This window comes from Aotus nancymaae, unplaced genomic scaffold, assembly GCF_030222135.1.
Source record: "Aotus nancymaae isolate 86718 unplaced genomic scaffold, 86718_ANA_hifiasm-v0.15.2.pri h1tg000064l_1, whole genome shotgun sequence".
Taxonomy (NCBI): domain Eukaryota; kingdom Metazoa; phylum Chordata; class Mammalia; order Primates; family Aotidae; genus Aotus; species Aotus nancymaae.
In genome coordinates, this window is record NW_026988479.1 from 33,031,628 (window position 1) to 33,045,539 (window position 13,912).

General features: G+C 50.2%; 2 protein-coding genes across 8 annotated transcripts in view; both read left to right on the forward strand.

Annotated features, from left to right (window-relative positions):
• The first annotated feature begins 13 nt into the window (after positions 1-13).
• Positions 14-8,727, forward strand: MRM2 (mitochondrial rRNA methyltransferase 2). The gene is made up of 3 exons (XM_012470888.2): positions 14-64; positions 2,602-2,891; positions 7,458-8,727. Exons 1-3 carry the CDS (start codon positions 57-59, stop codon positions 7,898-7,900), a joined length of 741 nt encoding a protein of 246 aa, XP_012326311.1. The 5' UTR covers positions 14-56; the 3' UTR covers positions 7,901-8,727.
• A 1,743-nt stretch (positions 8,728-10,470) lies between these two features.
• Positions 10,471-13,912, forward strand: part of MAD1L1 (mitotic arrest deficient 1 like 1) — a 404,019-nt gene continuing 400,577 nt past the window's right edge. For 2 of the 7 annotated variants that reach the window (XM_064366612.1, XM_064366620.1), the window contains exons 1-3: positions 10,471-10,635; positions 13,099-13,268; positions 13,664-13,826. In XM_064366612.1, coding sequence (XP_064222682.1) covers positions 13,677-13,826 — 150 coding nt within the window. In that variant the 5' untranslated portion in view covers positions 10,471-10,635; positions 13,099-13,268; positions 13,664-13,676. Of the gene's footprint in view, positions 10,636-13,095; positions 13,269-13,663; positions 13,827-13,912 lie in introns of all 7 variants that reach the window. The other 5 variants (XM_064366614.1, XM_064366615.1, XM_064366616.1 and 2 more) reach the window with 5 other exon arrangements.

A 13,912-nucleotide genomic window follows, 5' to 3' on the forward strand; every position in this document is an offset into this window, starting at 1 on the left:
GACCGGAAGTGAGGCGACGCATTTCCGGCGGCTTGCTGCAGGCGCGGGGGCCACCCATGGCGGGGTGAGAGGGGCGCCAGTGGCGTGCCTGCAGGAGGCGGGAGTGGTTGTGGGTCCGCCCCGTCGCCTTCCTCGGTCCTGGCCTCGGGTCTGGATCCCAAGCGCTGGGCACCGTCGCTGCATTGAGTGAGCGCGACACGAGCGAGGCCGGGGTTCCGGGTCGCAGATCCCTGGGAGGAGGGCACCCTCAGGTCTCCAAGGGCCAGCGGAGCCGTGGGGAGGCCGAGGCGTTGGGGGCCGAGTCCAAGTGCGGGAGCAGCGCCGGGGCCCACATCCGAGGCGCTCGGGGCCGCGCCGGGGGTTTCCTTTCGTAGGCCGGGTAGCTCCACCGCCCACGCTTCCGGGGCTGTCGAGTGTGCTCTCGCCCCTTGGACCGGCCTGTGCCGTTATCCCGGGAGACCTCTTCAGCCAGGTGAAGACAGCGACTCATGGTCACCAGTCAGTGCCTCCTGGCTGCTTGGCACACTTTGGTGTTGCAGAAGCTAGAAGCTTTGGTTTTGATGCCATGGGGGTAGTAACTTTTAATTTTTAAATTAGAAAGATGGACATGGAGACCAGGCTTGGTGGCTCACACCTGTCATCCCAGCACTTTGGGAGTCTGAGGCAGGAGGATCGTTTGAGCTTAGGAGTTCGAGACCAGCCTAGGCAATATAGTGAGATGCCATCTCTAAAAAAAAGTTTTTAAAAATTAAAAAAAAGAAAAAAGCCCAGGCATGGTGGTGCATACCTGTAGTCTCAGCTACTCAGGAGGCTGAGGTGGTGGGAGGTTCACTTGAGACCCAGAGGTTATGGCAGCAATCAGCTGTGATTGCGACACTGCACTCCAGCTTGGGTGATACCAAAACTCTGCCTATTAAAAACCAAACAACCAAAAAGTGTCCGGGCGAGGTGGTTCATGCCTGTAATCCCAGCACTTTGGGAGGCCAAGGTGGGCAGATCGCCCGAGGTCAGGATTTGGAGACCAGCTTGGCCAGCATGGTGAAACCCTATCTCTACTAAAAATAGAAAAATTAGCCAGAAGTGGTGGTACACACCTGTAGTCCCAGCTACTCAAGAGGCTGAGGTGGGAGGTTCTCTTGAGCCCCAGAGGTTGTGGCTGCAGTCAGCTGTGATTGTGCCACTGCACTCCAGCCTGGGTGACAGCAAAACCCTGTCTAAAAAAACAAAAAGAAAAATGGCCAGGTACAGTGGCTCAACACCTGTAATCCCAGCAATTTGGGAGGCCGAGGTGGGTGGATCACCTGAGGTCAGGAATTTGAGACCAGCCTGGGCAACATGGTGAAACCCATCTATGCTGAAAATACAAAAATTAGATGGATGTGGTGGTGGGTGTCTGTAATCCCAGCTACTTGGGAAGCTGGGACAGGAGAATTGCTTGAATGCGGGAGTTGGAGGCTGCAGTGAGCCACCACTGCACTCTAGCCTGGGTGAAAGAAAAAAGGGCATAGAACTTACTTGGTGAGGTTGTTCTCAGAGTTAAACAGGGGAGGTGTGTATAGCTTTCACCTGTTTGGCTATTGTGGGCTGTGAATAAATTGTTACAACACAGCTTGTCCAGAGAATCTTGGAAATTGTCCTTCAGCAATTCACACGGGTTTAGTTCAAGTTTATTTAAGACATGTAGGTGGGAGGACTGTTTGAGCCCAGGACTTCAAGTCTGTGTTGAGCCATGATCTCACCACTACACTCCAGCCTGGGCTATAGAGCGAGACCGTGTCTCAAGAAAAAAAAAAAAAGAAAAGAAAAGAAAAAAGGAAATGTGACAGGCCAGATTCTCTGTGTCAGCTGCCAAAGCCCTGGAACTAGGTAACTCAGGCAAAGACCTGTCCTTAGGAGGTTTTCTTGCAGTCTCTCACAGCCCAATGAATGTTTTTTGCCAGATGAGAAAAGAATATTACTTTAATTAATTAGCTTATTTTTTGAGACAGAGCCTTGCTCTGTTGCCTAGGCTGAAGTGCAGTGACACAATCTCGGCTAACTGCAACCTCTGACTTCCAGTTTCAGGCGATTCCCTTGCCTCAGCCTCCCGATTAGCTGGGATTACAGGCACCTGCCACCATGCCTATAATTTTTTAATTTTAGCTGAGACAAGATTTCACCATGTTGGCCAGGCTAGTCTCGAACTCCTGACCTCAGTTGATCCACGACCTGCCTTGGCCTCCCTAAGTGCTGGGATTATAGGCGTGAGCCACCATGCCTGGCCCCTAATCTCTTTTTATAAAGACATTAGTCCTGTTGGAATAGGGCCTACCAATATGATCTTGTTTTAACTTGGTCGCCTCTTTAAGGGCCCTGTCTTCAAATACACTCATATTCTGAGGTACTGAGGGTTAGTTAGGACATCAATACATGAATTTTGTGGGGACACAGTTCGGCCTGCAATGCCTGCTTTCTGACTGTATTGCTTTGTCAATTCACCTCCCCTCCTGGGTCTTGGTGCCTCATCTCTAGAAATGAATGAGTTGAACCGAGGGCCCTCCCAGCTCATGACCTGCCGATCTGTGTGATGCCAACCTGCCTGCTTCTCTTCTCTCCTACCAGGTTCTTGAAGCTGGTGTGTGCTTCCTTTCAGCATAAAGGGTTCCACAGTGCCAGGAGTCACTGCAAGAATCGGACAGGTGCTGAGCACCTGTGGCTGACTCGGCATCTTAGGGACCCATTTGTGAAGGCTGCAAAGGTGGAGAGTTATCGGTGTCGAAGCGCCTTCAAGCTCCTGGAGATGAATGAGAGGCACCAGATTCTGCGGCCTGGCCTTCGGGTGTTAGACTGTGGAGCAGCTCCTGGAGCATGGAGTCAGGTGGCAGTGCGGAAGGTCAATGCTGCAGGCACAGGTGGGAGCTCTGCACGGCTGTTGGCACCTTCTGGCTACCCGGAGGCTGAGTGGGCACAGGCAAGCTGCCTCTGCCAGTGGATATGGGATGGTTGAGCCCTTTTCTGAAAGCACCCACTTCCGAGTTGGTGGTTTAGTAATGGTAATGATAAAAACAGGATCCTGCCATTTTCAAACTGAAAGACAAGGTAGAAAGGTGCAGTGAAAATGGAGATGACCTCGCATGATACCTCCTGGAGGTAATGGCTCCAGCACGGCAGTGTGTGTCCTTCTAGGCCTATGTTTGCATAGATCCCTCATGTGTTCAAAAGCAATGTCAGGTCATACTATTCTTGCTAATTTTCAGCCTTACTGGAGCTATTTTTGCTTAATAATACACACATATATGTATTTTTTTGTTCCCCTTCCCCAAGATGGAGTCTCGCTCTGTTGCTGAGGCTGGATGCCGTGGCATGATCTCGCCTCACTGCAACCTCTGCATCCCGGGTTCAAATGATTCTCCTGCCTCAGCCTCCAGAGTACCTGGGATTACAGGCACCTGCCACCACAGCCGGCTAATTTTTTTTTTTTAGTCAAGATGGGGTTTCATCATATTGGCCAGGTTGGTCTTGAGCTCTTGACCTCAGGTGATCTGCCCACTTCGGCCTCCCAGAGTGCTGGGATTACAGGTGTGAGCCACTGTGCCTGGCTGCTCTTGATATATTGACCTCTCTCCCCAACAGCACAGCTGAATCGACTCCAGAGCTTTCCAAGTCCTGTAAGCCTTAGGGCTTCCTGGTGACCCCACTGGGGCTGCTGCCTCTGGAGCCTAGAAGAGGCTTCGTGGCCAGGGCTATAGATTCTCCACTCTGGGTGAAGCTGAGACACAGTTTTCATCTGTTTATATCTTAGGGTTTTGAGTAAGATTTTCTATATAAAAAGATTCCCCTGAATAATCAGATCAACCAGCCACCCATACAACTTAAGAAACTGTCATCATTGGGAACAGTTACATCCTGTTCCATGATATGCTTGTACATTAGGTTCTTTACCAGTTCCCTCACCGTGGGCATCAAGGTTGCCTGTGGCTTTTTGCTGGGATGCGTGTGCTGTGGTGAATATCCTTGCCATTGATGTTTGGTGCTGTCAAGCCAGGGTACCTACATGCACTGGCATTTGAACAGGGTAAGACAGTCCACCCAGAGCTTTCCCACATACCCTACAGTAGGGATTCTGGTACCCATTTATTGGTGAGAAAACTGAGGCTCAAGAATTATGTGATTTGTTGACAGTGCAGACCTGGAATGCTGGCCCCCTAGATCTGCAAGTCAGCCTCACTGCTGGTTTGCTGTAGGTTTGCCATGAACGCTTGGTGTCTACCTGCATCTCCTGGGTGGTCCCTGCCCCTACTTAGGCCAGGATATGCCTCTTCGGGGTTTTGAACAGACCCCCCCTTTTTTTTTTTTTTTTTTTGGGATACAGTCTCACTCCGTTGTCCAGGCTGGAGTGCAATGGCGTGATCTTGGCTCACTGCAGTCTGCATCTCCTGAGTTCAATTGATTTCCAGCTAATTTTTGTATTTTTATTAGAGACAGGGTTTTGTCATGTTGGCAAGGCTGGTCTCGAACTCCTGACCTCAAGTGATCCGCCCACCTCAGCCTCCCAAGGTGCTGGGATTACAGGCGTGAGCCCCTGTGCTTGTCCTGAACAGCCTTTTTGTTGTTTTTTTTAGCTCAACAATTATTGTCTAAATGAGTGAATTTGTGTTGGAAATGTCAGTTCCTTTTCTTATTGCTGAGCTTATCACTGTGGAGTCCTCCGAGTAACTGATTTCCGTGGTTTCTGTTCCCTTAAGTGCTCTTGAGAAAGTTTGCCTTGTAGGAGGAAGTGACAGAAGCAGAGCGTGTGGGGTGATCTGCCTGTTCTTTTCCTCCTGGAAGTCACAAGCATGCGGCCAAAGCCACCTTCGGTGGAAACTTCCCAAGGTTGTAACACGTGGGATGTTACAGGAGCAAAAGCTCCGGAGCATAAAGTGAGAGATGAGGCCAGGTGCGGTGGCTCATGCCTATAATCCCAGCACTTTTGGAGACTGAGGTGGGAGGATCACCTGAGGTCAGGAGTTCGAGACCAGCCTGGACAACATGGTGAAACCCTCTCTCTACAAAAAATACAAAAAAAATTAGCCAGGTGTGGTGTTATGTGCCTGTGGTCCTAGCTACTTGGGAGGCTGAGGTGGGAGGGGTCACTTGACCCTGAGAAAGTTGAGGCAGCAGTGAGCTGAGGCCAGGCAATGGAGTGAGACCCTGTCTCTCACACACACAAAAAGCTGATATTTGTTTGTTTGTTTGTTTTTTGAGACAGAGTCTCACTCTGTTGTCCATGCTGGAGTGCAGTGGCACGATTTCAGCTCACTGCAACCTCTGCCTCCCAGGTTCAAGCAGTTCTCTGCCTCAGCCTCCCGAGTAGCTGGGATTATAGGCCTGTGCCACCTCGCCCAGCTAATTTTTTTTTTTTTGTATTTTTAGTAGAGATGGGGTTACACCATCTTGGCCAGGCTGGTCTTGAACTCCTGACCTCGTGATCTGCCCACCTCAGGCTCCCAAAGTGCTGGGATTACAGGCATGAGCCACTATGCCTGGCCAACTTGCTGATATTTCGGTAATACCCATTATAAAACTAAAAAGACACCATTGCTTCTCCTACCTAAAACAAGACTTGTTGCCCATAACTGATCTCAGTGTCTACCTCCCCGCTTCTCCCTCTGTACCTACATTCAAAGCCCCCCTTCACAAGCTCAGTGCCCCTCTCCAGTCCCCTCTACTGAGGAGGGGCGTAGTTCTGTTGAGAAACGTCAGAGTTGATAAGCTAAGGGCACAGTCACAGATTTTCTTGTTCAGTCTGCTTAACAGAAAGGCTGTTCCAATGGTAGGGGGAGAGGAAGGGTTTGTGTTTCATTCCTGGCTTAAACATTGGAAGTCCAGCTATTTTGAAGAGTACCTCATTTTTCAAAGGTGAAAACCGTCAATCTTCAGCCCAGGAAAATGGGACATCTCATGCCTCATTTTAGCTGGTATCTCCTGAATAGCTGAGATTATAGGCACATGGCACCAGACCCAGCTAATTTTTATGTTTTTTTGTAGAGACAGGATGTCACTATGTTGCCAAGGCTGGACTGGAACTCCTGGGCTTAAGCAGTCCTCTCACCTCAGCCTCAAAAAGTGCTGGGATTTATTAGTGTGAATGACTGCACCCAGCCAGTATCAGTTTTTGTACATTATTTTGTATCTGTTCATTTTCTCCATCTCTTAACTTGTTTCCATTAGTTTCTACATTGAAAGCAATTGGATTAAGCTGGATAATGGATTTATTGATTTAATCCAGAGGCACTTTATGTACTAGTATATTATTTTCTTTCTTTCTTTTTTTTTTTGAAATGGAGTCTTTCTCTGTCACCCAGGCTAGATTGCAGTGGCGCAATCTTGGCTTACTGCAACCTCCGCCTCCTGGGTTCTAGCGATTCTCCTGCCTCAGCCTCCCGAGTAGCTGAGATTACAGGCACACGCCACCATGCCCAGCTAATTTTTTGTATTAGTAGAGACGGGGTTTCACCATGTTGACCAGGATGGTCTCAATCTCTTGACCTCGTGATCCACCCGCCTCGGCCTCCCCAAGTGCTGGGATTACAGGCTTGAGCCACCGCGCCCGGCTCTTTCTTTTTTTTTTTGAAATGGAGTCTTTCTCTGTCACCCAGGCTAGATTGCAGTGGCGCAATCTTGGCTTACTGCAACCTCCGCCTCCTGGGTTCTAGCGATTCTCCTGCCTCAGCCTCCCGAGTAGCTGAGATTACAGGCACGTGCCACCAAGCCTGACTAATTTTTGTATTTTTAGTAGAGATGGGGTTTCACCATGTTGGCCAGGCTGGTCTTGAACTCCTGACCTCAGGTGATCTGCCCACCTCAGCATCCCAAAGTGCTGGGATTACAGGTGTGAGCCACTGCGCCTGGTCTATTTTCCATTTTAGTTCATAAAAAAGACCACTCAGAGATAAGAACCCTTTCATAGAGAGCGAGCCCTGGATACTGAAATGATAGCAGATTTGGAATCAGAAGTCCTAGGATCTGGCCTTGGATACTGAAATGATAGCAGATTTGGAATCAGAAGTCCTAGGATCTGGCCTTGGATTCTGAAATGATAGCAGATTTGGAATCAGAAGTCCTAGGATCTGGCCTTGGATACTGAAATGATAGCAGATTTGGAATCAGAAGTCCTAGCATCTGGCCTTGGGTACTGAAATGATAGCAGATTTGGAATCAGAAGTCCTAGCATCTGGCACAGGTCTGCCCATCACTGATGCTGATTCTAGGATAGTCAGCCTCAGCTTCTCAGATGTTAAGAACAGCCACCTCCCCCACTGTGTCTTTATAGGATGTATAGATAGTGAGAGAAGGCCTGTGTTCATTTATTTGCACATTAGCTCTTTGCCTTGGTCGACATTTTATTTTTATTTCGTCGCTTTGTTGCATGTACTGTATTTTTGTGAAAAGATTCAGGGTATAAATAAATAACACATTCACCATTTCTTCCTTAGATCTCAGCTCTCCTATTGGCTTCGTGCTTGGGGTGGATCTTCTTCACATATTCCCCCTGGAAGGAGCAACTTTTCTGTGTCCTGTTGATGTGACTGACCCAAGAACCTCACAGAGAATCCTAGAGCTGCTTCCTGGCGGGAGAGCAGATGTGATTCTGAGCGACATGGCGCCCAATGCCACAGGGGTCCGAGACCTCGATCACGACAGGCTCATCAGCCTGTGCCTGTCCCTTCTGGGCATGACGCCAGACATCCTCCACCCTGGGGGAACATTCCTTTGTAAAACATGGGCTGGAAGTCAAAGCCGTCAGTTACAGAGGAGACTGACAGAGGAATTCCAGAGAGTAAGGCTCATCAAACCAGAAGCCAGCAGGAAAGAATCATCAGAAGTGTACTTCTTGGCCACACAATACCGTGGAAAGAAGGGCGCTGTGAAGCAGTGAGGATTTCTTGTGCCATTTTCATAGTGGTTATTAGCTCCTTTTAAGCTCTAAACGTAGGCTGAGCTCCTTCCTCAAGAGTTCCTGGGAGATCTGAGCTGATCTGGGAAATGGAGCAGGACAAGTGGGGAGTTTTTCTCTCTTTTTCTCACTCTCTCTCTCTTTAACCAAAAAGAGATGACAAAAGTAAATTCAGGGCCTATGGAAAATGAAAAAGTCCTCTATGTCATGATTTGTGAAGAGAAAGTTTTCAAGAAAAAGAGATAGGTGAGGATAGGAGGATGAAGAAAGACAGACTATGGGAAGGATCAGAAGGGATTCGTTGAGGCAGGGATGGGTGTGCCCATGTGTGCTTTCATGTGACTTTGTCTTATAGACTGTTAAACTGTCGCACAGAAACAGGTGTAAGAACACCATCCACAGGTTTCCAGTTCTTCGTATGGCTGTTGAGTGTAAAGTAGAAAAATCTGGGGGCTGGGTGAGGCTACTCACACCTGTAATTCCAGGGCTTTGGGAGGCTGAGACGGGGATCGCTTGAGGTCAGGAGTTCAAGACCAGCCTGACCACAAGTGCCCCCCATCTCTACAAAAATGGAGAAACAACCAAACCAAAAGAAAAATCTGAAATTTCCATCTGGGGGATTAGCTTCTGACTTTCTGGTGAATAATCTAGAAATTCATGCATTCTTCAAGCAGCAAGAGTTCCCAGAGCAATTAGGGAAGATGTATCGTTTGAATTTATGCATGTGGTGAGCGTGCTTTGGTTTATGCTGGAAATAAATATTGGTGTCTGGGCTCCCAAGACCATAAAGGTAATTGCCAAAGCAAGCAGTGATGTGGTGTGTTTATTTTCTTTTACTCTTCTAGGAACTTGATGCAGCTTTATATTTAATAAAATAATAGAGATTGCATTATTTTATTATAGAGACTTTAATGCTTTTAAGTTTTGTTTTTTAAAACTGGCTTCCTCAAAGCCGTTTCCTGGAGGTGTACTTATCCCTCAAAAAGAATTTGTTGACTGTAACTATGATTAAATTCCAAGGACTGGTCAGATGTGGCTCACGCCTGTAATCCCAGCACTTTGGGAGGCTGAGGCGGGCAGATCACCTGAGGTCGGGAGGTGGAGACCAGCCTGACCAACATGGAGAAACCCCATCTCTACTCAAAATACGAAATTAGCCAGGTGTGGTGGTGCATGCCTGTAATCCCAGCTACTTGGGAAGCTGAAGCAGGAAAATCGCTTGAACCTGGGAGGTGGAGGTTGCGGTGAGCCGAGATCGAGCCATTGCACTCCAGCCTGGGCAACAAGAGCAAAACTCCATCTCAAAAAAAAACAAAAACAAAAAACATTCCAAGAACCAGTGGTGGAAGTCTAGAAACTCAGGAATCTCCATCAGGGATTTGGGGCTCAGTCCAGCTCCCGGAAGGAAGCTGCAGGTCAGATGTGTTTACTTTTCATTTTATTTCTGGTTGCAGTCAGGTAAGTCCAAGGACTCTTGCCCTACTCCACCTCATTCTCTTCTCATCCCATTTCATTCCTGGGGCACACAACTTGGAAGTCTTTTTCTCTGGAAGAAGGAAAATTCGTTGCAGACCCTTACGAACAGCACCTTCTTAGAGGGAAGCCAAAGGCTTGGCAGAGGTGGGAGGAGGAGAGGAGGAGAATTTGGAAATGAGTAAGGCACACCCTTCTCAGGAAGGATCCAAGCTGCAAGGTAGATAAGGGTTACCATAAGAATGGTGGGGCCTGGTCAGGTGCAGTGGTTCACGCTTGTAATCACAGCACTTTGGGAGACCAAGGTGGGAGAATCACGGGGTCAGGAGTTGGAGACCAGCCTGGCCAACATGGTGAAACCCCATCTCTAATAACAATACAAAAAATTAGCTGGATGTGGTGGCGGGGGCTTGTAATCCCAGCTACTTGGGAGGCTGAGGCAGGAGAATCGCTTGAACCCGGGAGGCGGAGGTTGCAGTGAGCAGAGATCCTGCCAATACACTCCAGCCTGGCGACAGAGGGAGACATCAACTCAAAAGAAAAAAAAAATACAAAAATTAGCTGGCCATGGTGGTGGGTACCTGTAGTCCCAGCTACTCGGGAGGCTGAGGCAGGAGAATCGCTTGAACTCGGGAGGAGGAGGTTGCAGTGGGCGGAGATTGCGCAATTGCACTCCAGTCTGGGCGACAAAGCAAGACTGCGTCTAAAAAAAAAAAAAAGAGGGTGGAGTCTGACCTCACCTCACCTCACCTGGTTGCATGCTGCGCCGTGGTTTGCAGAGCACTCGGAAGGTAGCCTAGTAGCATAAATTGCATTTCTAGTGGGCCCAGAAAAAAGCAATATAACGGATTGATTCAAGCTGATACTGAGTAGCAAAATTTTAAGAGTCTAGAGTGCAAGTCTGTCCAGAGGAGGCTGCCGTGGGCGCGCCTATTCCACACATTACGGGGCGAGGCGAAAGCCTTAGCGGAAGCGCGTCCTGCGCGAGGACGGGTGCCCCAGACCGGGCCGTGGCCCAGCCTTCGGTTCCAAGTCTTTTCCTTGCGGAGTCTCCCGAGAGTGGCGGCTCCGGGTGCGGACGCAGAATCCCCAGGTTTAGCCGGCACTCGGACTGGATTCTTTACGGCCCGATTTCCACCCAGGTCTCGCGAGAGCTCAGGCGCAAGTGTCGCGATAAGTGGGCGCGGGCGAAGCGGAGGGAGATCTGAGCAGCGGCGGCGGCAAGCGGACGGTAGGTTGCTGAGGTGAGCGGCCCGGCTAGTGCGGGCAGCAGAAGCCCGGAGTCCCGGGGGTGCCGGGGGCGACAGGGGCGGGGCCGAGGGCCCAGTCCAGGTGTGCCTGCAAGGGTAGGGCACAACGCCCCGACCCCGTGCTTCAGGACCCCGCTCTCGCCTCGTCCCCCTTAGGTGCGCTGTTTCCTCTCCCCACACCCTGTCCCCGCTCCACTGTCCCCACTCCTCACTTCTGGCTGGGCCGGGGACAGCGGGTCCTTCGCCTGGGGCTCCACAGCCGTGCCTTGTGCCAGGGCGGGAGGCCAAGGGGCTCGCACTTGTGGCCCCAGCCCCAGGGTCCCGGTGCCCGCTGTGGGGGTCTCTGGGCTGGGGCGCGGGCGCGCGGAGGAAGGGGCCTGAGCTGGCTCCTGGTGGGGAAGTCGGGGCTGCAGGGACTCTTGCCATCCTGGTGGCTCGCGCGGGTCCGCTCTCAGGAAGGGGACGTGCGGGCCCGGTTTTCCCTCGGGGATGGTAAGGGCCGCCCTGGTCTCGTCTGGGCTATGGAGGAATTGGGCTGTGGAGCCTCCTTCCAGGCGGGCCTGCATGTGCGGGGCTCGCAGCCTGGGGAGCTCAGGGCTCTGCTTGCACCAGGCCAAGGTTCTTGTTAAATGAAAACTCAGAAACTGTAGCTGCAGGAGTTCCACCTTTTGGCTGTTAAATGCACTTGGCTGTTCCCCTCGTTATGGCTGGAGGGCCGACCTGGCTTGAGACCATCGTAAGTGCAGGTTTTAGGGGTGCAAAGTTCTTTGCTATGGCTTGTCTTCAGCCTTGCAAAGCTAGATAGACCCAGGTTCCAACCTCAGTTCTGTACTTTTGAAGCTTCAGTTTCATCATTTCTAGAATCTGTGTAAAAAGACCTAATTCACCATCCTGTTAAGATTGAGCTTGCAAATATAGTGTTGGTCAACCTGCAGCCACGTTCCCATCATCTAGCAGTGGAAGACTTGAGGGATATTGATCCTGATCCTCACAACTTTGCAAGTGGATTTCACTCTCATGAGTTTCCTAAGGTCGAGAAGTCTAGGTGCTCGGAAATGTCAGATACCTTTCTTTCCAGTACCTAGTTGAAAACAGTAGTAGTATTTGTTAACGTCATTAGAAATAAACAGTGAAAATAAGCACAGCTGTGGTGATCATCATCTTTACTGTCACTGTTTTGTGTCTCATTTCCGATTCCCAGAGGCCAGACTTTTTTAAAAAAAATTAATTATTTTTTTGAGATGGACTCTTGGTCTGTCACCCAGGCTGGAGTTAAGGGCGCAATCTCAGCTCACTGCAACCTCTGCCTCCTGGATTCAAGTGATTCTCCTGTCTTAGCCTCCTGAGTAGCTGTGATTACAGGTGTGTGCCACCATAACCAGCTAGTTTTTGTATTTTTAGTAGAGACTTGGTTTCACTGTGTCGGCCAGGCTGGTCTTGAATTCCTGACCTCAGGTGATCTGCCTGTCTTGGCCTTGCAAAGTGCTGGGGTTACAGGTGTGAGCCACCATGCCTGGCCTTAATTTATTTTTATTTATTTATTTATTTATTTATTTTTTATTTATTTTTTTTTTTGAGACGGAGTTTCACTCTTGTTATCCAGGCTGGAGTGCAATGGCACGATCTCGGCTCACCGCTACCTCTGCCTCCTGGGTTCAGGCAATTCTCCTGCCTCAGCCTCCTGAGTAGCTGGGATTACAGGCACGCACCACCATGCCCAGCTAATTTTTGTATTTTTAGTAGAGACGGGGTTTCACCATGTTGACCAGGATGGTCTCGATCTCTTGACCTCGTGATCCACCCGCCTCGGCCTGCCAAAGTGCTGGGATTACAGGCGTGAGCCACCGCGCCAGGCCTATTTTTATTTATTTATTTTGAGGCACAGTCTCACTCTGTTACCGAGGCTGGAGTGCAGTGGTGTGATCTTAGGTCACTGCAACCTCCACCTCCCAGGTTCAAGCAATTCTTGTGCCACAGCCTCCTGAGTAGCGCTGGAATTACAGGCACATACCACCTCACCCAGCTAGTTTATGCATTTTTCTTAGAGATGGGGTTTCACCATGTTGGCCAATCTGGTCTTGGACTCCTGACCTCAAGTGATCTGCATGTCTCTGCCTCCCAAAGTGCTGGGATCACAGGTGTAAGCCACCGTGTCTGGGCAAGACACCAGACTTTTGTGAGTGCTCCTGGTAGTTAATTTCAGGTGTCAACTGACTGGATTCAAGAACTCCGAGAAACTTGGGAAAGCATTGTTTTTGTTTTTGGGTGTGCCTGTGAGGGTGTTTCCAGAGGAGATGAGCTTAGGAGTCTGAGTGGATCAGGTGGGGAAGATCCACCCTCAGTGTTGGGGGCATCATTCAAGAGCCTGAGGTCCTGGAGAGGACAGAGAAAAAGCAAATGTGTCCATCTGCCTGCTGGAGCTGGGATGCATTTTTCCTCTCCTCTTCTTGACAGCAGCACTCTAGGCTTGCTGGCCTTTGGTCTCCAGGACTTGTCCCAGCAGTCCCTCAGACTGAGAATTACACCATCATCTCCACTGGCTCTTCAGACTTGGACTGTGCCACGCTGCCAGGCTCCTAGGGTTCCAGTTTGCAGACGGCCTGTTGTGGGACAGTCTCCCTAATTGTGTGAGTCAGTTTCCCTAATAAAGCCCCTCTTGTGTGTCTATCTCTGTGTCCTGTTGGCTCTGTCTCTTTAGAGAATCTTCTTACAATGCTTTGAGGGGAACGTGCCACCTGAGTGCTGAGCACCGCCTCCTGGGCACCAGCTGTCCCTCTGTGCAGTTGACACTTGGTCGGTGGCTTGGTGGCAGGGGTCTGGTGGCATGCTTTCTTGCATCCATTTTTTGTCTGGTAAGTTGGCAGTGTGGCTCCCAGTTGCCTCTGAAGAATGTGGTTACAGACACTGGTGTATTATGGGCTCCAACGTGCGTTAGGGGAGTGGGGCTTCCCAGAGGGCCCCTGACTGCACAGCTGATGGCACGTGGCAAGGCTGTATCTGACCAGTCTTTGTCCGCCTCCAGAAGGAAAGCAACCATGGAAGACCTAGGGGAAAACACCACGGTTTTATCCACCCTGAGATCTTTGAACAACTTCATCTCTCAGCGTGTGGAAGGAGGATCTGGACTGGATATACCCACCTCGGCCCCAGGTTCTCTGCAGATGCAGTACCAGCAGAGCATGCAGGTGAGTGGCATGTGCCTGGGTGGGAGTCTTCTCTGGGGAGACCCCTAGGCCCAGGCAGGACCCGCTCAAGTCTTTTGTAGTTGAGG